At 33.6% G+C, this 23,362-nt stretch overlaps 2 protein-coding genes across 4 annotated transcripts in view; one reads left to right on the top strand and one right to left on the bottom strand.

The window, feature by feature from the left end:
* Nucleotides 1-2,028, top strand: part of LOC143230376 (ubiquitin-conjugating enzyme E2 W-like) — a 57,249-nt gene extending 55,221 nt beyond the window's left edge. Inside the window, exon 6 of the mRNA XM_076463860.1 lies at nucleotides 1,891-2,028. Within this exon, the coding sequence (XP_076319975.1) occupies nucleotides 1,891-1,895 (5 nt within the window). The 3' untranslated portion in view covers nucleotides 1,896-2,028. The remainder of the gene's footprint in view (nucleotides 1-1,890) is intronic.
* A 150-nt stretch (nucleotides 2,029-2,178) lies between these two features.
* LOC143230375 (potassium voltage-gated channel subfamily B member 1-like) overlaps nucleotides 2,179-23,362 on the bottom strand; it is a 63,910-nt gene continuing 42,726 nt past the window's right edge. For 2 of the 3 annotated variants that reach the window (XM_076463855.1, XM_076463856.1), the window contains 2 exons: nucleotides 15,315-16,273; nucleotides 2,179-2,634 (listed from right to left, as the gene is read on the bottom strand). In XM_076463855.1, the coding sequence (XP_076319970.1) occupies nucleotides 15,327-16,273 (947 nt within the window). In that variant the 3' untranslated portion in view covers nucleotides 2,179-2,634; nucleotides 15,315-15,326. Of the gene's footprint in view, nucleotides 2,635-4,926; nucleotides 5,042-15,314; nucleotides 16,274-23,362 lie in introns of all 3 variants that reach the window. The other variant, XR_013016420.1, reaches the window with a different exon arrangement.

The following is a 23,362-nucleotide window of genomic DNA, read 5'->3' as shown; positions in this document are numbered from 1 at the left end:
TGTGTAAAAAATTAGATTCTGTAATTATAAAATATTTGAAATCTGTAAATAAAGTTTCAGTTATTGCGTGTGATTAGTTATTAATGTATTTGAGTTATTTAGTTTAATTAAGTAAAGTTTGGTGCCACTGACATGTATAACAAAATATATTTTGTTTGGAAACATTTAAGATTAACTAGAGATTATTTTACATGTATTTGTTTCTTGAAACACTATAACAATAAATTACATCGAGGATTAATGTCATTTTGTAGGAACATTGTTCTAGGTCTTCTGTTGTACTTGAACCTACCTTCTCCATCATTGCATGCTCAGTCTAATATCAAAATTTCAATTGTTACAAGTTTTAACAAGGCAAAGTCAAACTTAAACCACACTTTTTGACAAGCTTTCTACATATCCTGCATTTATATGGATGGTGGCTTCCAAGTCCTTGTTTAAGCAGACAGAAAGTAAAAAGTCCAGTGGAACTGCATGAGGGGTATGATTTTTGACCTATTACTAACCTAACTGCTTTTGCACTTCTGTAGAGAACATTGAAGACTTTTTTAGAATGTGTCCTTTGACTCTAGATCATTTAACAGTTTTGCTACAAGAATATACCATTTTAAAAATGACTGTAAATTATTTATCATTTTAGACATAAGTCTACATCTGATAGGATTGTATTGTTAAATGTCAGAAATTTGCCATACTTAAACATACAAGTTGCCTGTTGCACCACAGCTTGCATATGTGGTAGCATGACTGCATAAAAGTGTGATTAAACCTAATTTAATTTTATGCACATTTAAATTTGTTTGGTATTGCTATTAATTTTTGTCAGTTAATTCATATAAAATTCTTTAACTAGACATGAATGAGTACTTAAATTTCTACTGTATAATTGTTTTCCATTAGTTTTTTTTAATAATAAGAAGGATTTATAAAACATGCTTTAAATGAACCCTTGTGATGGTTAATGAGAAAGCTTGACGCTATGTGAAATATCATAATTGTAGTCAGCAATAACTACCAGTTATATTTACAAATTTCAAAAAAGGTGTTTTCACAAAGAAATTTTTGCAGTCTTCTCCTTAAACACAAAAAACAAAATAAAAAGGAAACATAATTCACTTTGAATATCCTAATTAATTTCTTCCTCATGTGGTACTTTGGAGAGGACATTGTGATCTGTATGAACCCTCTTAAATTATTTAAGGTAAGTCATAACCCATAAACTGTAAGAGTATTTTAATGAGCTTAAAAGGGAAATTCTATGATTTTTAAGACTTAGAAGTTGTTTTACATCCAAATTAACCATACACGTAAAACCTGAAAAAAACTTAAATCCAAGACTGTGAAAGATCATTGTAATTTACAAATACATTAAAAAATGACAATGCTAGTTCTTTTGTAACATAGAAAAGACTGACTAAAAGATTTAGTACCCACAGCAGATGAAATACATGCATAAAAAACTTGAGTGGAGATTTGCATTTTGATACACATATTTCTTGATTTTAAAGTTTTATATCCAAGTTCTAATCAATAAATATATCAAAATATGTCATTTTCTTAAGGTAATTTTTTTAGTATTTAACAGCTATTTAATGTTCCATTTGAATAGTTTTAATTACCCAAAATCTGTCTTTGTTTTAAAATTCATCATTGCATTTGTCCTATTAATAAAAGGTATTATTTTAAATATCACAGCATCTGAGTTTCAATTTTTATGTAATTTAGAGTATCATTACCTTACTTTCATACGGCCAGAATGCTTTCACTTTTTCTTGTTTTCTGAATTAATGTAATTATTGCTCTCTCTATGTCGCCCTTCTTGCCTTAATTTGAATACAATGTGTGTGGTTCAAATTTTAAGCACTTATAGTGTACTTTTTTTTTTTTAAGATTAAGATGAAACAGTATGGATTCTGAAAGAACTTTGTGAAGCCAGATGAAGAAACAACAACAATAAACATAGATAGTTTATTAGAAAAATTACAAACATAATTTTAAATTTACACAAGTTCAACCACGATGTTTATTGTGTTGGAAAAAAGAATGTTATAGCTTAGTGTTTTTATAAAATGTTACCAAATGTTTTATTTTAGGAGGTGCATGTTTTATTAAATGAAATAGAAATTCCTGCATATAAAAACTTTGAAAGCATTACTTATCTTGAGCCAGAGGTGTGTTTTTTGTGTTTCGATTAAAAAGTTATTGAAAATATTCAAGTCATTGTATGTGTAATTAACCTGGGGAGAGGAAATCACAAAATGTCGTATGTTAAGCCAAGTTTTACTGCGTGACATTTAGTCAAAATCTTACAATCCAGAAATTATTATACAACACAATCTGATATACTTTTGTTTTCCCAATCGATATGATTGCAACTTTAAATAAGTTCTCCTGAGCATCAATGCGTATAGGTTGTTATCTTTATTTATAATGAGGTTACTGCAAGTGAATATGAGGTGCAATAACAGTAACGTTTCAAGTTAATTTCAGGAAATCTCTTCTGAGTATTAAACTCACTGTACAACAACAGCAGGTACTGGCCATGAATTAGATAAAAATACACAATCTGTTTCACATCAGCAACAAATATAGGAGGCACGTGATTATATATAAAATCTTCACAAAAGATTTGTCCTGTAAAATAACAAATATTTATATTAAAGTTGTCAGCTTATATACATATGAAAAGTCAAAATTTCCACATAGACTTTGGTAAAGTATTATCAATATTATTTAAGTCTAAATACCATAAACAAGTTCATTCTAGTAAACAGTATATAATATTAAAGAATCAGAATACATAAGTCTGGAATTATTTTCGCGTTTTTTGAGTTCTGAACCGAATTTCGTTTTTGACTTTTAATGACGGCTTCAACACTTCCTTATGTTTTTGTTTTTCAGGAATGAAGATTTTTGATTGCATAACATATTACTAATTTAGCGCAGTTATGTTTGTTTTCTTCCTCTCTATTCAACCAATAAGGGCATGTGTTTATACACATAAGGGACCAAAGGCAGTTAATTCAAGCAATAATATCAAGTAATTGTTGATATCATGTATTCATTACTATGCACTCGTTGCTATGAATAAATATAAATAAATATAAGTACCCTCCATTTCCCGTTACAAAGAGTAATGAAGTCAGATTAGGCACACTTGGCACCCAAGTTTTTGGCCTTGTTCTAGATCTGAAAATATTTGTTGAGACACGTTTAAAGGGAGTTATAGCAGTTTAGGGCCACAACTATAAACATCTACAAAGTATAGAAAAACACCTTGGTGAATTCTTTGTGATGACGAGAAACATACTTGAAGTAAATTACATTATCAAGATGGCCGGTATGGGTATTAAAACTTTAATTAAAATAAAATGCAATACATTATTATTTGGTGAACCCTGTTTCCTATCAGGCTAACGTGCTGACACCACTAACTACGCTGTATGGAAATACTATACAATAAGGTATGACTATCATGTTAAAACATCCAGCTATACGTCGACATTGCCAATTCCTCAATAAGATGCATAAACACAAAAATTCATGCTATACCATTCACAAGTATCTCACATCGACTTGTGTAAATTCGAGTTGCTTTAAGTTGTCATCCGTACACAGTTGAGAAACAGTGTTTTGAATTTTGTGTAAAGCTACTCAAGGGCAATTTATGTTAGCCATTTCTATTTTATCAATGATATACTAGAGGGAAAGCAGCTAGTTAACATCACCAGCTCTAAGGCTACTGTTATGGTGGAATTGACCGTTATATTATAATACCTCCAGGGCTGAAAAGGCGAGCGCGTTCAGTAATGGGAAAGTGTACAGTCATTCGGTTAACCAGAAATTTAATATTTATGGACATTTTATTCTGTGAAATAACTTTCCTTCGACACATTGTGTGATAATGGCTGATTATTCTGGGCAAGTAGAAGAATTATTTGTGATGATGTAATGACAAAAAGGAACATCTTAGGTATTTGTCAAAATCAGAATGAGAGCACTTTCAAAGTCAGTAGCTTTATTTACTTTTTATGACTGGTTTGTATTAAATACTAGAATAAGATAACCACACTCCGCTACTTTGCGGGATTCAAAGGTCCGCCCTGGGCCCGGCATGGCCAAGCGTGCGACTCGTAATCCGAGGGTCGCGGGTTCGCATCCCCGTCGCGCCAAACATGCTCGCCCTTTCAGCCGTGAGGGCGATATAATGTGACGGTCAATCCCACTATTCGTTGGTAAAAGAGTAGCCCAAGAGTTGGCGGCGGGTGGTGATGACTAGCTGCCTTCCCTCTAGTCTTACACTGCTAAATTAGGAACGGCTAGCACAGATAGCCCTCGAGTAGCTTTGTGCGAAATTTCAAAAAACAAACAAAGGTCCCCTCATGATTCATAGAAGCTTTAAAGTACTAGTCAAACGTCTTCAATATTTTAATTACTTCTGTAGCTACCCAAGTTCTTGATTTGTCTTAATTTGGCTTCTCAGATTCGTTTTTATTCCTAATTTGAATTATTTTCATACTCAGATATTTTCTGACTTACATATTTTTCTTGTTATTTCTTGTAATTTTTCTTTCTATATTTGGACTGAAAAAGTAATGGGCAAAAATTCCCCCCACATTGCTTATTCAGTGAGAATTAGAAAAAATATAATTTTCTATAAACCTCCAAGAAGCAACATTATGGGTCCTAAGTGCAGAAAAAAGCCAAACTTAAAAACTAATGCCCAGGTGCACATTTTCAGAATCCCCTTGGTAAGCGTGCAAAGTTTTAAATATCTACGTTATTTCTTCTTGAAGATATGACGGTCGCAAAGATAGGCTCTTTATTATAGATGTTAGCCTGTCTCTTGACTCATTCATTTTGTTTTTATACGTACTACGGTGTGTTGTTTTTTTCCTGTTAAATTAAGTTTACAGCTAGGCTTACCATACGTCCCGGTTTTGAGAGGCCTGTCCTGGTGTCTCGTCCAGTTTACTAATATTTCCCGGATGACACTGACTTCTCTCGGAATGTCCGGATTTTTGATGAAAAGGCATAAACTCTAAAAAGGATAAACCGAAAATGTTAAAATCTAGTTCGAGTCCTGACTTGGTGTTGACAAAAAATAATTTTTAAGTTTAATTTTATTAGCTAATGGGTAGAGGAAGCCATAGTGCTGTAGCATGCAAATTTTCAGACGAAATTCACAGTCAGCTGATACGATAAAATATCACTTAAAAAGTGCTAAACGTGCAGCTAGTCTTTCAGTAGCTGCTCAAAGTTCAAGAGTTGATGTGTTCTTCAAAAACACTGTGTCTGAAGAGAGTGACTTGTTAATAGCTGCCATAGAAGCAACCTTTGTACAGTGCTGTCCATAACATAAGCTTTAAAAAGCTGATTGCTTTTCCAAACTGATAGCAAAGTTATTTGAATCAAAGTTCAATTCTGCCAGAACGAAGAATGAGGCTATTATTTTGAATGCAATTGTTCCTTTAGCAGCAGAAGAATAGAAGAGAGACTTACAGAGGTTCAGTTCGTTGCACTTTCAGCAGATGCTTCAAACCGAAAAGATGCCAAAATTATACTTGTCATGGTGCGACATTTTTTTGCCAACGGAAGGAGTGGAAATAAAACTCTTAGACTTTCAGTCAGTTCCTGGGGTGACATCAGAAATTTTGACGAATTGCTTGGTGTCCACTTTATAAAAACATGATTTATAAAAAAAATTGTTGCGTATTGTGGTGACAACTGCAATACAAATTTTGGAGGTGTAAAGGGATTATTGGCCATTTTACGTATTTTTACAACATAAGTAATTAAGAAATAACACATACTATCCAGGAACAAAATTTGTGTTACATAGTGTAATAATTAATTCATTGTTTTCCAAATACTACCCTGTTAATAAAAGTTAAAAATAATTGAAATATTTTAGCATCAAAAATCTAAGCAACGGATTATGAACAGTTAAATTTTAAGCAATTAAAATATGACAAACAAAAACCGAAGACTTTTAGCCTGTTGCTAGCTGATGATTTATGAATCCTTGAAGATATATTTAGCAAAAACCGTTTAAGTCCAAAGGTATTGTATATTTAATTTATAAAGAAACATTATTTAGAAATCAGTGTCTGGTAATTGGATATTCGAAAGTTTACTTTCGCTCTAACTAGGCTTACCATAATTTCGAAGCCTCAAACCGGGACAGTTTTCAATTTTTATTATAGGTATAATAAATAAGTGCTTTCATAACCTAACTCCCCTTAAGCTGCCACAAAAACAAATGAATACTGGTAATGTATATGTCCAACATTTATTTAAATTGAGCAAGGCAAGGAACATTAAAATTTCATTAATTTTTCACTGAACACTTTTTGTGATCATATTTTTTTACTTGAATGAATCTTATTCAAAAAAATCTTTATTATTTTAATTTTTTCAAAGAATTCACTGCAATGCAAGTCAATATTGAGTTTATAATGTAACAGTCCTTTTACTGTTGATTCATTCATTAGACATTTTTCTTGAGACCAAATGCTATTCATCACTGAAAGTACTCTTTTAACAGAAGCAGAAGTGCCTGGTAAACAAAAAATGTACTCCATAACTTGCCTGAGATTAGATACAGAAATACTTTGAGTTTTGAAGTGGTTGAAAAGTTTTACCCATTTTTCTTCACAACCTATTTCCTTTGCCCTTCATTCGTCACATTTTGATGACCAGAAAGATTTAGCAAGAATAACTTCATCAAACAGATCATCAACATTGACTGCAACATTTCCAAGCGTTTCATTAATTTTTTCAGCAGCTGTTTCTATGTCAGGCCACATGAAGACACTGTTTTTTTATCCAAACAAAGTATTCCCCACCATCAAAACTGTTTTACCATAGTTTAATATAAAACAGGCAGCAATCATAAAAACTGGTAAATTCCTTCCTAATCAAGTCTACCTGGCTGGTATTCTCCCTCTTTCTCTAGCACACTTTTTTTTCTTTTTTTTGCACCAAGGGCAATAAAATTATTATCTCGTCTTTCTTCCAGGTTGGTTTTCAACTTAAGTTCTGCAACAATATCACTCGCAGTTGCTTTTGTTTCCTCCATGGCTAAAATCACTTTGTTGAACAAGCTAAGTTGTTCTTGAACAAACCAAAGGTACATTTCTCCACATTTACTCTACAAAAAATCGAGAATTCTCTCAACAGCTGGTAACAAGGACAGAAATCGCGTATTTCCATATTGGACAACCTTCTTGTGCTCAATTTCTACAAACTCACAGAATTATTTTAGGTGTGTAACACGCACAGTGTAAATATAGAAATACTTGTAAATTTTGACCACCAAGCTTTCCACTTCAATAGGAAGAACATCAGTTGCAGTTATGTACAATGTAAGCCCCACAAACGACACCCACAATATTTCTGCCAAGTTCCTTCTTCAATCGACTATATATATACATTGTTTTTTCCCTTTCTCTTTACACCCCCAAAATTTGTATTGCAGTTGTCACCACAATACGCAACACTTTTTTTATAAATCATGTTTTTATAAAGTGGACACCAAGCAATTCGTCAAAATTTCTGATGTCACCCCAGGAACTGACTGAAAGTCTAAGAGTTTTATTTCCACTCCTTCCATTGGCAAAAAAATGTCGTACCATGACAGGTATAATTTTGGCATCTTTTCGGTTTGAAGCATCTGCTGAAAGTGCAACGAACTGAACTTCTGTAAGTCTCTATTCTATTCTTCTGCTGCTAAAGGAACAATTGCATTCAAAATAATAGCCTCATTCTTCGTTCTGGCAGAATTGAACTTTGATTCAAATAACTTTGCTATCAGTTTGGAAGAGCAATCAGCTTTTTAAAGCTTATGTTATGGACAGCACTGTACAAAGGTTGCTTCTATGGCAGCTATTAAAAAGTCACTCTCTTCAGACACAGTTTTTTTGAAGAACACATCAACTTTTGAACTTTGAGCAGCTACTGAAAGACTAGCTGCACGTTTAGCACTTTTTAAGTGATATTTTATCGTATCAGCTGACTGTGAATTTCGTCTGAAAATTTGCATGCTACAGCACTATGGCTTCCTCTACCCATTAGCTAATAAAATTAAACTTAAAAAATATTTTTTGTCAACACCAAGTCAGGACTCGAACTAGATTTTAACATTTTCGGTTTATCCTTTTTAGAGTTTATGCCTTTTCATCAAAAATCCGGACATTCCGAGAGAAGTCAGTGTCATCCGGGAAATATTAGTAAACTGGACGAGACACCAGGACAGGCCTCTCAAAACCAGGACGTATGGTAAGCCTAGCTGTAAACTTAATTTAACAGGAAAAAAACAACACACCGTAGTACGTATTAAAACAAAATGAATAAGTCAAGAGACAGGCTAACATCTATAATAAAGAGCCTATCTTTGCGACCGTCATATCTTCAAGAAGAAATAACGTAGATATTTAAAACTTTGCACGCTTACCAAGGGGATTCTGAAAATGTGCACCTGGGCATTAGTTTTTAAGTTTGGCTTTTTTCTGCACTTAGGACCCATAATGTTGCTTCTTGGAGGTTTATAGAAAATTATATTTTTTCTAATTCTCACTGAATAAGCAATGTGGGGGAATTTTTGCCCATTACTTTTTCAGTCCAAATATAGAAAGAAAAATACAAAACTGCGAATTAAAAAAAAGTTGAACTACATTTGGAAAATTACAAGAAATAACGAGAAAAATATGTAAGTCAGAAAATATCTGAGTATGAAAATAATTCAAATTAGGAATAAAAACGAATCTAAGAAGCTAAATTAAGACAAATCAAGAACTTGGGTAGCTACAGAGGTAATTAAAATATTAAAGACGTTTGACTAGTATTTTATAGCTTCTATGAATCATGAAGGGACCTTTGAATCCCGCAACGCAGCGGAGCGTGTTTATTTTATTCTAATATTTAATACAAACCAGTCATAAAAAGTAGATAAAGCTATTGACTATGAAAGTGCTCTCATTCTGATTTTGACAAATACCTAAGATATTCACTTTTGTCATTACAACATCACAAATAATTCTTCTACTCGCCCAGAATAATCAGCCATTATCACACAATGTGTCGAAGGAAAGTTATTTCACAGAATAAAATGTCCATAAATATTAAATTTCTGGTTAACCGAATGACTGTACACTTTCCCATTACTGAACGCGCTCGCCTTTTCAGCCCTGGAGGTATTATAATATAACGGTCAATTCCACCATAACAGTAGCCTTAGAGCTGGTTATGTTAACTAGCTGCTTTCCCTCTAGTATATCATTGATAAAATAGAAATGGCTAACATAAATTGCCCTTGAGTAGCTTTACACAAAATTCAAAACACTGTTTCTCAACTGTGTACGGATGACAACTTAAAGCAACTCGAATTTACACAAGTCGATGTGAGATACTTGTGAATGGTATAGCATGAATTTTTGTGTTTATGCATCTTATTGAGGAATTGGCAATGTCGACGTATAGCTGGATGTTTTAACATGATAGTCATACCTTATTGTATAGTATTTCCATACAGCGTAGTTAGTGGTGTCAGCACGTTAGCCTGATAGGAAACAGGGTTCACCAAATAAAAATGTATTGCATTTTATTTTAATTAAAGTTTTAATACCCATACCGGCCATCTTGATAATGCAATTTACTTCAAGTATGTTTCTCGTCATCACAAAGAGTTCACCAAGGTGCTTTTCTATACTTTGTAGATGTTTATAGTTGTGGCCCTAAACTACTGTAACTCCCTTTGAACGTGTCTCAACAAATATTTTCAGATCTAGAACAAGGCCAAAAACTTGGGTGCCAAGTGTGCCTAATCTGACTTCATTACTCTTTGTAACGGGAAATGGAGGGTACTTATATTTATTTACTTTCACAGCAACGAGTGCATAGTAATGAATATATGATATCAACAATTACTTGATATTATTGCTTGAATTAACTGCCTTTGGTCCCTTATGTGTATAAACACATGCCCTTATTGGTTGAATAGAGAGGAAGAAAACAAACATAACTGCGCTAAATTAGTAATATGTTATGCAATCAAAAATCTTCATTCCTGAAAAACGAAAACAAAATAAAGTGTTGAATTCGTCATTAAAAGTCAAAAACAAAATTCGGTTCAGGACTCAAAAAACAGGAAAATAATTCCAGACTTCCAAGAAGACAGAATTGTTCTAGATTTGAGATATACTTAGCACAGCCTCACTCACGAATAAAATAAGAGAACATATTAGGCACCACGATGAAATTTTTAGTAGGTACAGCGACCTGACGCCCAGAATTTGTTGAGGCCTGTCTTAGAAAAAACTTTTATGGTATGTTCTGTATTATTTTTTAATGTGGTATCACTGACAGGATAATAATACAATTGCTCAAATTTTTCATTCACCCATTGTGATGAAATACTTCCTGTTTTCACATGAAAGTCATTACTAAGAATGTTTTCAACAGTTGGTATTCGATTTGACTATATGCATTGTGAGAAATTTTATAAATATACCTAAATCTAGCCGAATTATCTTGTTTATAGTTCCAAAGACAGTTGTGATTGCAACTGATCACAGCATTCTTTGGTTTATTCTGGTGACAATCTGTTTAACTTTCTTAATCACCTCCAGAAAGCAATTGGTATCTGGCTATGGAGTAACTTAATGGTACTTAAATGTTAAACAGGTTTTCTGTGGTACGCTGGGCCACAAAAAGTAATTTTACTACAATTTACATCAAGTGGGAAACTTAATAATTTGTATGAAAAGTAATATCGTCACTTCATAATGACAAGAAACCCACTTGAAGTGTCTGTTTGTGCTTTCTTATAGCAAAGTCACATCGTGCTATCTGCTGAGTCCACCAAGGGGAATCAAACCCCTAATTTTAGCGTTGTAAATCCGTAAACTTACCGCTGTACTAGCGGGGGACACCACTTGAAGTTTAAATGTATTTTCAAGACGGCTTACATGGGTATTAAAAATTTAATTAAAATAAAGTACAGAACAACGTTTCGACCTTCTTAGATCATTTTCAGGTTAACAACCCTGAAATCATTGTTAACCTGAAAATGACCTAAGGAGGTAGAAACGTTGTAATGTACTTTATTGTAATTAAAGGTTTAGTACTCGTACCAGCCATCTTGAAAATTCAATGTTGTCACTTCTTTACCAGTTAAAAGTTATCTCATTCGTACTATTTAACTAGCTTATCAATCTCAGACAAGCTTTTATTCTCTGTTTCACCCAAACAAAAGTAACAGTGCATCACTAATTTTGTGACCTAAAATCATTTATGTACGCCAAGATCTGTATTTTTATGTTGCATTGTATTACTTCATTAAATTATATTAATATTTACTTTTAAAAAAATCCTAATACACATTAAGATAAATTAACACACACTAGGTGTTATAATATTTTCTAAAAATAATGAAAAATGCTAAGTTTATCTGACCCATTAATTAGCATCACTGTTCATTGAAACAATCGTATAAATAGCTGAACTAGGTGATTCGTATTTCATGCCTGGCAATTCCCACCTGAAAACTACTTAAGTTTCCAGCTGGGATTCGTTGGAATTTCTAACAGCGCTTGCTTTGCTAATACAATTCAACAACACAGAAACCATTTATTTTCTTAATGTTAAAATCTAATTCATTCCATACTTTTAGAATAGCGGAATGAAGAAAGTAACTCTCCCCAAAGGGGTCAATTTTAGTTGTTATCTGCACTTACAAGTCATCACATTACCTGAATTTCAAGAAGAGTATAGCTGTAGTACATCCAAGTGAACTGAATTAAATTTTGAGTTACAGTTGATAAATCCACATGATAAGAGGAGATTTACTCAATATTTTAATAAATATTAGAATAATATTATATCTCTTACTGAGTTGATGTAAAATAAAGCAATAAGATTGGACAAGAAAGTGTAATAAAAAAGTAACAATATGTTCAGCAGAATTGCCATTAAACATAAATACAATGTATGTACTTGCTATTGCACCAAACGATCACCTTTATCGGATCATGGGACTGATTATACGAAATGGTGTTCTTGGTAAAACTGACCACATTTACCATAGTTGGCCAGAGCTACCCATATAATTGGTAACATATTGTTTTGTATTTTTTAAGTAAATATTTCTTAAAATTTTTAGTACCGTGGATTGCCTCTTTAAACTGTTGCGAGCGCTTGTAATGTAACTACATTGAAAAACTATTACAACTTACATATGAATATTTTATCATTTTTGGTTTTGTTTGTGTGACATTTCATCGGCCCTCAAGGTAGGTGTAACAGACCAATTGTTAAGGAGCACTGCTGTATACAATGAAGGACAATGTTCTCGATATCCTTAGAAATTCTTTCATACTGAATAATATCCCCCTTGGACATTAACATTTATGATATATTCCCGAGAACAGCATAGGTACTTTAGACACAACAAAGAACAAATACTATGATATTACAAGAAATATCGGAACATATGGTATATTCAAATACCGCATAGTCATAGACCATGCTAAGGTTTCTATTTTCTTGTTCTTTTTGCTGATCCAATTATGTCCAATACAGCAAAATATTGCTGTAGATTGCGCACAGCCTTCCAAAATTATTTTTACATTTTTATAAACATCTCGGGACATATATGTGTATATATATATATATATATACAGTGTAAGTCTTGATTATGTATTTATACATTGTAAAATTTGAGAAAAAATTAACAAAATATATCACAACAACTTTAATTTAAAGTAACTGCTTCTTGTGTAATATTGGAAAGTTTTAACATTCTTATCGACTCTCCAGTGGTCAAGCAGAAAGACTGCAGTTTACGACGCTAAAATTCGGGTTTCGGTACTCGTGGTGGGCAGAGCTCAGATAGCCCATTGTGTAGCTTTGTGCTTAACTACATACGGAGTTATCTAAGGAACTGAACTTCACTCTGTAACCGCGTTACGGGACACTTTCGTGAAGCACAAAACAGTGAGTGGTAAGGTCATGCAAATCACTGGCAGAAGATAAGGTGTAAATAACGTTACTAGATGGTTATCTGGCGAATTTAAATGAACATCCTGTGCTGCATCGACTAGTCCTTCGGCATGTGTGTGATATTTCCGGGAAGTACCTTTCTATGAAATTTTAATAAAACAAATTGTGGCTACATCCTGTTCATCCTCTAAAAAGGCCAAAATTCAAATTTGGCATATGAAAATATTTAAAAGTGATATTTACGCCGTTACGAAATATTGCTATTACCTGATTAAACCATGGTCAGGGCGTCCGCCATATTAGGAAGATAGTTAATACCCCTCTAATACTGTCTCAGCAGTAAGTTTGCATGCTTGTAACGGGTTTCCCCCTTTACAGATAAAGAACATGTTATCGCGTTTGCCGACTCGCATTAAATATTTTATTGAACTACTGTTTTCACGAATTTATGTTATTAAGCTTGGTATCAAATTGTAGATTATAATTCAAATTTTCATACTGTGCATTATTGAATTTTTAATTTTAAAGTAAGTATTAAAATAACATACCTAAACATCGATTCTTTGTGTGTCACGGTGTATGTTGAATGCAGCAATAGTTCAGATTAGATGTTTGTGATGTCAAAATATAAGGTCTACAGTTTTGTAACGAATTAGAACTCAACTTACAGACATTTACAGGCTAGAATATAAAATACGAACGTCCTATCTTTTCTGTTTGCTGAGATATCTCTTATGTACTGAATCAAGTACCCCGCTGATACAGAGGTAAGTCTACGGATTCATAGTGCTAAAATCATGAATTCGATTCCTTTTGGTGGACTCAGCAAATAGCCCGATGTGTCTTTGCTATAACACACACACACACACACTGAATCAAACACAGTGGCCCCGCTCACCTCTTTCCATTTTTGGAAACGGTTCTTTATACACACTTACTTGTACATATAACGTGTGAATAATCAATCGAAAGCTCAGAATATCCCTTTCGTGATTTTTCTCAGCTATTTTACAAATATAATGGCGTCATCTCTTTCTTTCGAAATAACCCTTCTTGTTAGTAAGTTGGGTCTTTAGTCTGTTAGAAATTTCATATTTCATTTCTTAAGGCTTAGGTATAGTTTATTTCCTACAAAATTTCTATTTTTTAAAACTGAAGATACTCATATCGATATAATAGTTTGTGTTTGGTAGAAACTTTATTTTAGATTTCGTACAAAAGAGTACACAAGCAAACTATTATAACGGCGTTAAGAAAATTTTTGCTTCAGAATAATTCTTGATTGGGGTTTTATTTTTCAACAGACTACCCAACTTCACTTTAGTCGTCATAAACAAAAGTTATTTGATTATAAATAATAATTGCCGGTTTGTTTTTGTTTTTTTTTGTTTTTGAATTTTCGCGCAAAGCTACTTGAGGGGTATCTGCGCTAGCCGTCCCTGATAAATTACAATTACTATTATGAAAATGTGTATATTTATATATTCATTATAGTAAATGTATCAACAACTTAGAATTAAAATTGATAAATGTTCATTACTATCCGATGGGTTCCACACTGTTAAATGAAACAGATTTTGCACGTGTTTTCTGTAATGGTAAACATAATGAAGTAAAATGAAATCGAATTTCAATATTTATGATATGTTAATGAATGTGAGAGTTTATCAAAGACAGTATATATAATTAGATACACATGGCTTATGTTGGACTATCCTGAGATTCATATTTATCTTGCATTTACTTTGATTTACCTCCATTGTTATTGTAATAAGCTGATGCAAAGCAAACATTTTTCATAAATATTTACAGTGTTTTAATGTAAGCCGAGGAGAAAGTGCAGAACAGAATACGTTTTGTTTACTCTGTTGTTTTTTAATGTACATAATTTATATCTCGCTATCTACCTGTGATTACGTATACAAAATAGGTTGAGGTATTAAGCCAAAAAATAGTACAAGGCTGTCATAAGTAAAGATAGTGATCTTTCACTTAGACTAGTACTTCGATAATTTTGAAAGTTATAAGCAATTTATGACTTTTCTTTCATCGTTCGATACGTTATTTTCAATTATTTAATTTTTTGCAACTCCCACCGCGCAGATGCTTGCAGTTAAATACTGCGAGGGAAGTTCAATTCCAACAACTTAAAAATATAATACATTTAATACAAAGAGGAAAGTGCATTCCAAAATCACTTGAAAAAACCCATGGTTCAAAAAAAGAATGAATAGGCATATTTAAATGAAAAATAATGAATGTTTACGAACATATCATATTAACTGGAATAAATTTACAGTAGGTACTATACTTACATATTAAATACTTTAAGACATGGCTTCTGTTTCTTTGGGTGACTGTCGCGAAAGAGTGCCACATTCTCCAGTATTTTCGGCATTGATAAGTTTTGTATCATCTGATGTAATATCTAATAGATCATTGTGTGACTCTGTTTTAATTAGATTTTCTCCACCATCAAATTCATTCGAGGTTTCTTGTTTCCGATTTTTAGCGACTGGTACCACTTGATAACCACATATACATACACTGGTCTGTTGTTGAGGCAATGTCCCAAAGTCATTGGAATATATACACAGCGGGTTACTACAGCGAAATATAGAGCTGATATGATGTTGTGCAGTAACGCCACTTCTATCTATACCAGAGTGCATCATCCAGGAAGACATAGATTCAGCTCGTTGTATGGGCCGACTTCCAGTTTGGTTGGTAGCACCATCCACATGTGCAGTAGAGTGTTCTACTGGAGACGATGGGATAATACCTACCTGGAGTACTGCCCCATCACGGGGGTGCACTGCTGCTTTACTCAGGCCATGACACTTTTCATCTACTACGCCAAGGAACTTGATCGGCTGAGCATGTGGCTTTGTACCTTTTTTAGGCCCAATGGCTTTAAGCGGTTGTTTTCCTAGATTATTATTTGGTAGACAAAATTGTTCACTTTTTTCAGTTAATGGTTGAACATTTCTAGAGAAGTCTATGTTTGCTTGTATTAAAGGAACCCCGTTCAAAGGAGTAACAACGGTCTCTGTTCCTTGGCCCGAAGTACATGCCAGATTCACTTCTTCTGAATTTCCACACGAAAGTCTTGGGTAAGTTTCTGGAATTAGCTGTTCCATCTCTTCTCTCTGACTACTGTCTGTTTTCTTTAAAATTGATTTTTTCTTGCCATTATCTGGACTAGGATGACCCCTCCGTGCTGTTGCTGTGCCCTCCAGCTCTCCTAGTAAGATATTTTTGCTAGTAGCTTTGGCTGGAATAATTTAGAGAAAAAAGTGCTGTAGTTAAATCTTCCAACATATTTTAAAATACTTTGTAAAATACAACTACAATCTACATAAAACTAATTAAAAATTACTGATCGGCTAACAGACATAAGCCATATAAAAAATTAAGAAAAGGCTTTCCATACTTTAAGCTTATTTCACTAAAAAATAATAGCTTTAGATAAATCTCGTGTAACAAGTTAAAAAAGGACTACTTTTACGATGCAAGTGGATCAACATTGATTTGTCTAATGACCAACAACAGTATCTAACTAATTAACTACACGGTAATGTAAATATATCAACAGTTTTTGATTAAGAAAAATAAACATAAGTTCCCCCTCTATAAACAAAGACTAAGCAAACAAAAATACATATAACGATTAGAAATGCTTTGATTTAATAATGTTTTTATTAGTTTAGGTTATTCTCACATAATATCTACTAAATGGGTAATTCGCAAAACCAACTATAAACTAAGACACACTTATGCAGCGGGTAAAATATTCTATATAATCTGTTTCTACGACTTTAATCATGCTGTTCATTAATTCCGCTGGGTTGCGCTACAGTGCAGGTACTACTGTAATTGGATAAAATAAGAATTTCCCATCACTCGACGTGACGTAGCTTACGGTAACTGGTGTGTCAGAGAGCTTTTCTTCCGCATCGGTCCTCACTTACAGAAGATAAACACCTAAACATGCAGATGACAAGTTACAAAAATCATTTAACTCATTTTGCAGTTAAACAGTAAAAGACTGTGACTTTTCATTTTGAGGTAAAAAGGTCATGATTAAAAATTTAGAAATACATCTCCGGTTGGTAAAATAGATGAGGTATCTCAGAAAGCAATGTAAGTAAACTCTTATAAGTGTGGAATTAGATAAATAGTACAATTAAGAAATTTTGGTCAGAAACACAGGTAAGACTTGTTAATGTACAAAACAGGAGTAAAATAAACTTGAAAGGATATGAAATTGTTGAAATCCAATGTAAAGAAAGTAGCGAAAATTATTAAATGAAAATTTTAATGGGATGCTCCAGGAAGGGCAAGTACCTTACGGTGCAAAGTGTGGTGAGAAGCTTTATGTATTAATATTTTTCAAATACCAGGTAGAGATACAAATGTACACTACAAGGTAAGAACATCGGTGAACAACTCTAGGAAGAGATAATATTGAATTTCAAGATAAGTAGATAAAACAGGTAGGAATATTCTTAATTTCTAGGTACAGAGGTAGGGCAATGGTGAGTATTTTCAGGTAAGATGATTTTTAATGTGTTAAATGAATATTATAATAATACATCTGGAGAATATGATATCGCCATTAATAATCTTCAAAATAAAAAGCTATTAAATCAGGTGAACATCTTTTGTGATTTTAGAAGTTGTGTTATAAAGCCTAACAATAAGTAAACAGACATCCTCAATAACACATATTAATTATTTTCATGGCGCCATCTGCAAAAACTTCCAACGTGTAAATACGGTATAGCTTAGCAAAGACCCCGAACACAAACAAGCATGCCACAAACGAAAAGATCCTGAGAAATAACCATATCTTCATGACGCTGTATCGACGAGTGACAGGAAGACGGTCCAAGTCAGTGCAAAATCACTACGTCGCTTCCAACTTCCAATACCGCTGTCCACAATAAATAGGTGCGGTATTTTCTTACTCACAAGTACCCCACTCCACCTTAAAAATATTAGAACAAAAGTAAACGAAAAACCTATGGATATTCTAACAATTTATCACGAGAGGGGGCGAAGAGGAACTACAGCGTTCCTGAACACCCCAGTTGGAGAGAGAATTCTTCTGATTTCTCTCTCTCTAAACTAAACCCCTGCCACGTTAGTTTGCGTTTACCTTGCGGACTTAGCTCATAATACTCCTTTAAATTCCACAAACGGGATGTTCATGGAGTGTGTTTCTCTTTGGATTGTAACCAAGTTAGTTACAAAGAAAGAGATATTATTTAAATGCACAGTCCAAACAAATACATCAATTGTGCACTAAAACCAAATGCAATAAATTACAAAATAAAAGCGTTAGTGTATCTAGTGAATATGTCGAATTGGGAAGGGTTGTGAAACACCTTTAATCGTTTCTCTTACCATTTCAGTATGCTACACCTTGAAAAATACGCTAAACCTGAGATAAACTAAAGAAAATAATATCAACATCTTAAACGTAAATAACAAAGAAATGTGAACGCGAGTTAAAGTCTACTGCAGTACTGTGCAGAAGTGTTAAGACAAAAGATTATTTTATCATTATTTTTATTTTATGTATGTAATTCTTCCATACCATTACATAATGCAAATTTTAACTCCACAGTAATATTTTGTTGATCCCTGCAGAAACGTGAGACTAGGTCAGGGATAACCAAACTATGGCTCGCGGACCGGATACGGCCCTCGAGGTCATTTTGTCCGGCCCACCAGCAGCTAGCCGCTTGGAAATAAAAAAGTGACATTTCATCAAATGTCCGACTGTCATAACAAAATAAATCACACCGATGTTCGCTTTAAGCTGGTAAACACAAGACGTTATGATAAAAAGAAACAAGGTTGTCACGCGCATTTTTAACCAATAGGAAAATTCTTCTTTCGTCCTTGCTGCCCGTTTATTCATATCGAGGCACGTATCAATGAAAGCATTAGGTAAGTGTGGTGACAAACGTACGTTTTCTTAGTTTCTTAACGATCGTGTGAGCGTGTACTGTTAATAGTGGTGTACGGTATGCTAGTTCAGACATAATGGTAACAGGTAAGTACAAATACACTGAGAAAAACACAAAAACTTACACTTCTCGTACAATCGCCGTGATGAAATAATAATCAGTGATGTCGAGAAACCCACTTGTTGAGAAATTTATATGCAAAAACGGCTCGTTTGGGTTGAGAAAATATTTTACATAGAAGAGCGAACAACGTTAAGTTTTTGTGTTTTTCTCAGTGTATTTGTACTTACCTGTTACCATTATGTCTGAACTAGCATACCGTACACCACTATTAACAGTACACGCTCACACGATCGTTAAGAAACTAAGAAACGTACGTTTTAATATATTTTATTTGTGGGTTCTTGGACCAGTACAATACTTTTCTCACAGCGTTCTGTGTTTTTCATTTTCAGATCCTGTTTTTTTTTCACCCATCGTTATGGCTGCTTTTAAAAGAAGAAAAGTGGACTCTGAGTGTCGTGCTTTCAATGAAGAATGGGGAGAAAAGTACTTCTTTGTGGAAACAAAAAACCAGAAAGCTACTTGTGTGATATGCACCGAAAGTGTTGCCGTTTTGAAAGAGTACAATCTTCGGTGTCACTATGAAACAAAACATCTATCAACATATTTGAAATTTTCAGGAAAGTTCCGTTCTGAGAAATTTGAATCCATGAAACGTGTTTTTGAATCTGAAAAGAATCTCTTCACGAGAAAGTTTGCTGAAAATGAATCTATCACTCGTACAAGTTACAAAATAGTGCATAGGATGGCAGAGCGAGGAAAACCTTTTACTGACGGCAACTTCATTAAAGAGTGTATGATGGAAGCAGCAAATGAGCTGTGTCCTGAAAAAGCCGATTTCTTTGAATGTATCAGCCTTTCTGCAACTTGGAGAGAACATCGCATTACAGATACGCCAAAAGTAAGAAACTTCCTATGGTATTCTCTGGCACTGGATGAGTCTACTGATCTCTCGAGTACGTCACAACTTCTCGTGTACATTCGTGGAGTTAATTTGGACTTTCAGATCACAGAAGAGTTGGTATCTGTTTGCAGCATGCACGGAAGAACAACTGGAGAAGACATTTTTATGGAAGTGCATAAAACTTTGCAAGACTATAACTTTCAGTGGAATCATCTTAGAGGTGTAACAGTTGATGGAGGAAAAAATATGGCTGGAGTAAAGAAGGTTATGGTGGGGCTGATAAGGAAACAATTGGAAGATCTTCAGCTCCCAAGTGCTCTGTTCACACACTGCATCATACATGAGCAAGCACTCTGTGTAAAAGACTTAGATATTTCTGGCGTACTGAAATCAGTCATTTCTGCAGTGAACTTCATTCGGGACCATGCACTTAATCATCGCTAGTTCAAGGTGTTTCTTGAAGAAATTGATTCGGATTTCTGTGACTTGCCTTATCACACGGCGGTGAGGTGGCTCAGCTGCGGTAAAGTCTTGTCTCGTTTTTATAAGCTAAAAAGAGAAATGGATATATTTTTTATCGAGAAATATAGAGCCGATCCACTTCTGTCGCATCCAACCTGGTTGTCAAAGTTGTCATTTTTGGTTAACATCACATCCCACATGAATGAATTGAACTTGAAACTTCAGGGAAAGAATAACCTTGTCTGTGATCTCTATAGAATCATTAAAGGTTTTCGAAGAAAGCTGTCATTGTTTGAGGCACATTTGGAAGGAGAAAACCTCTCTCATTTTTAGTGTTTCAATGAGTTTCATGCTGGAATCACAAAAGATGTCAATCTGGAGTTTCAGTAAAATATTATTGGTGATTTAAACAAGCATTTTTAGAGAGATTTTCGGATCTCGACAGAATCGAAAGTGGCATTCTCCTTTTTCAGAATCCTTTTGATTGTGTCATTGATAACGTGCCAATGGAACTTCAGCTGGAGGCCATCGATTTGCAAGGAAATGATTTGTTGAAAGCAAAACACAGAGAGGGGCAACTTATTGAATTTTACAGTTGCATACCTGAAGATGATTTTCCAAAGCTGAAACAGTTCGCATCTGGTATGACATTAGTGTTCGGAACAACTTATGTCTGTGAACAAGCATTTTCAAAAATGAAGTATGTGAAGTCGGTACATCGATCAAGGTTGACTGATGAACATTTGAAAGCAATTCAAATAATTGGATGCAGCAATTCAAAACCGAACATTGAAGATATTTTGAAAGTCATACGCCAATTTCATTAATCTCAATAACTTTTTTGCGGCTTAATGAAATTCAGATATGTACTCACTATGTGCGATGTGACAATTGTTTTTGCTTATGTTACCTTCTTTGATAACCTTTGGGTAAATAAAAATGTTGGTTCTATTTCTGTTTGTTTTTTATTATATGTGTGTATTGCATGCTACTCCCACATGGCTAATGTGGCATCCTAAACTTAGTGTTAAGTCTTTTACAGAGAGCTTTCGTTCTAGCTTATGAGTATTGAACATAATGATCATGTGGCTCGCGCTTCTCATTCCCCAAGTAATCTGGCCCCCTGTGAGAAAAGTTTGGTGACCCCTGGACTAGGTTAATGGTGAGCAAAAACGTTTGCATATAGAGGGCGGCACTAAACTGAGAAAGTTACAAGTGACAGGAGGTGAGTATAAAATGAAAATTCATTATCAGTGTTGGAAAATGTTAACTTCAGAAAGTTTGGCAAGCTTTTAGTAAATATTCTAAGGTTTGTATACAAAAAGCATATTTTTAATAAGGTATTAATTCTCTCACTATGAACTTGGTTGAATTGACTGAGTTCGTAACCCCAAATTGATTTTTGTAGTCTTCATGTTATAACTTCTGTTATGTTTTGTCTATCTTCACGAATTTTAGCTTTCAGTAATCACTAAAAAATCACTTGTACATGAAAAATTAAATTTGTTAATGAAGTATTTTCACTAAAAACTTCTCCATGAATACAGTACTTCCTAAATTGTTAGGACAAGAGAATATTTTGTCATTCTTTGCATTTTATAGGACTAATTCTTCTATGCCATTACAGAATGTAAACTTCAACACTACGGTAATGCTTCACTGATTACTGTTGAAAAATGAATGAACCAAGGTGAGAATATTTATCATTCTTTAGAATTTCCATATACTTGTACCAAGAGCATGTCATGAGGGTTGTGTATCAATTAACAAACTGATCAATTTTAGGGTATGAAATAAATGTCATGGTACCCAATGCATTGTCTTAACTATGCTATAAGAAATCAACTTAATAATGATCCACAGATAAACTTTGATAAAAACAATGCTTAACATTATAAGCTAAGTTTCATTATCATGCCATGGCCCAGAAAAACACAGAGAATTGTCAGTGGAGCAGAGAGTTTGCATAACGCTTAGGGTGATGCTGGTTGGACTTTCCAACAAATTCCTGCAGATTTGAAATGCTCCTCAAACGTTTTTAAGTACACCCTAGATCGTGAGACCGAGACAGATAAATTTGATAATAGGAAAGGTAAAGTATGAACATCTAAATTCAGTGATACTGATATTAAGAATTGTCACGTATTATAATTTGTCTCGAACGAACTTCTGATTTATTATGATACGTTTATGATTTCAAATAGCCGGAACATTAAATTTTAATTCAGAAGTTAATAAAATATCGGTATATAACAAATTTTCAATATTTAACAACAATTTTCTTTCTTAACACAAATATATTTTAACACACAAACAACAATACAATTTATAATAACCATTATTACAAATAATGATTTATATAGAAAAGTTTTACAAATTTATAAACAATACTGGCCTGTGAATTAATATTTTATCGATGGTTTACGATAGCGAATAATTCCATATTGAAACACAGGTATACTTCATTCCACGGGAAACTAGCTAACTTTTCACACGTGAGTTTTTCCCGACGAAAATATCTAATGCCCTCATAGAAATACTAACTTTTGAAGCTAATTCACTGAAGGTATGACTACGTTTAGTGCTATTGATCGGACCAGGAAAACTGGTAGATTTTGAACATTCCAAACCAGTTAACTTGGTCTCTCGGCAGGTAGGTTTATAAATATTAAGTCGAGGTTCTAAAAATTTCAGTTTGCAACAATGTAAAACATATATTATTGATTCTTACACTCGTGCATCTTCTACAAATTTAAATAATAGGCGGGAATTTCGCATCAGATATTTAACACTATAAGTTACATGTACTTCTAAATATATATTTAACTAAAATATATATCGATATTAAAATGAATATATAATAGTAAATCCGTTACATCTCCCTCCTTATATAATTAAAAAGCCACAGTACACGAGGGAAACATACCCAAATTCTCCTCAATAACAACATCATCCT

Source organism: Tachypleus tridentatus, chromosome 10, assembly GCF_004210375.1.
Source record: "Tachypleus tridentatus isolate NWPU-2018 chromosome 10, ASM421037v1, whole genome shotgun sequence".
NCBI lineage: Eukaryota > Metazoa > Arthropoda > Merostomata > Xiphosura > Limulidae > Tachypleus > Tachypleus tridentatus.
Note: the sequence above shows the minus strand (reverse complement) of the source record. Positions and strands in the feature narration are given on the sequence as shown.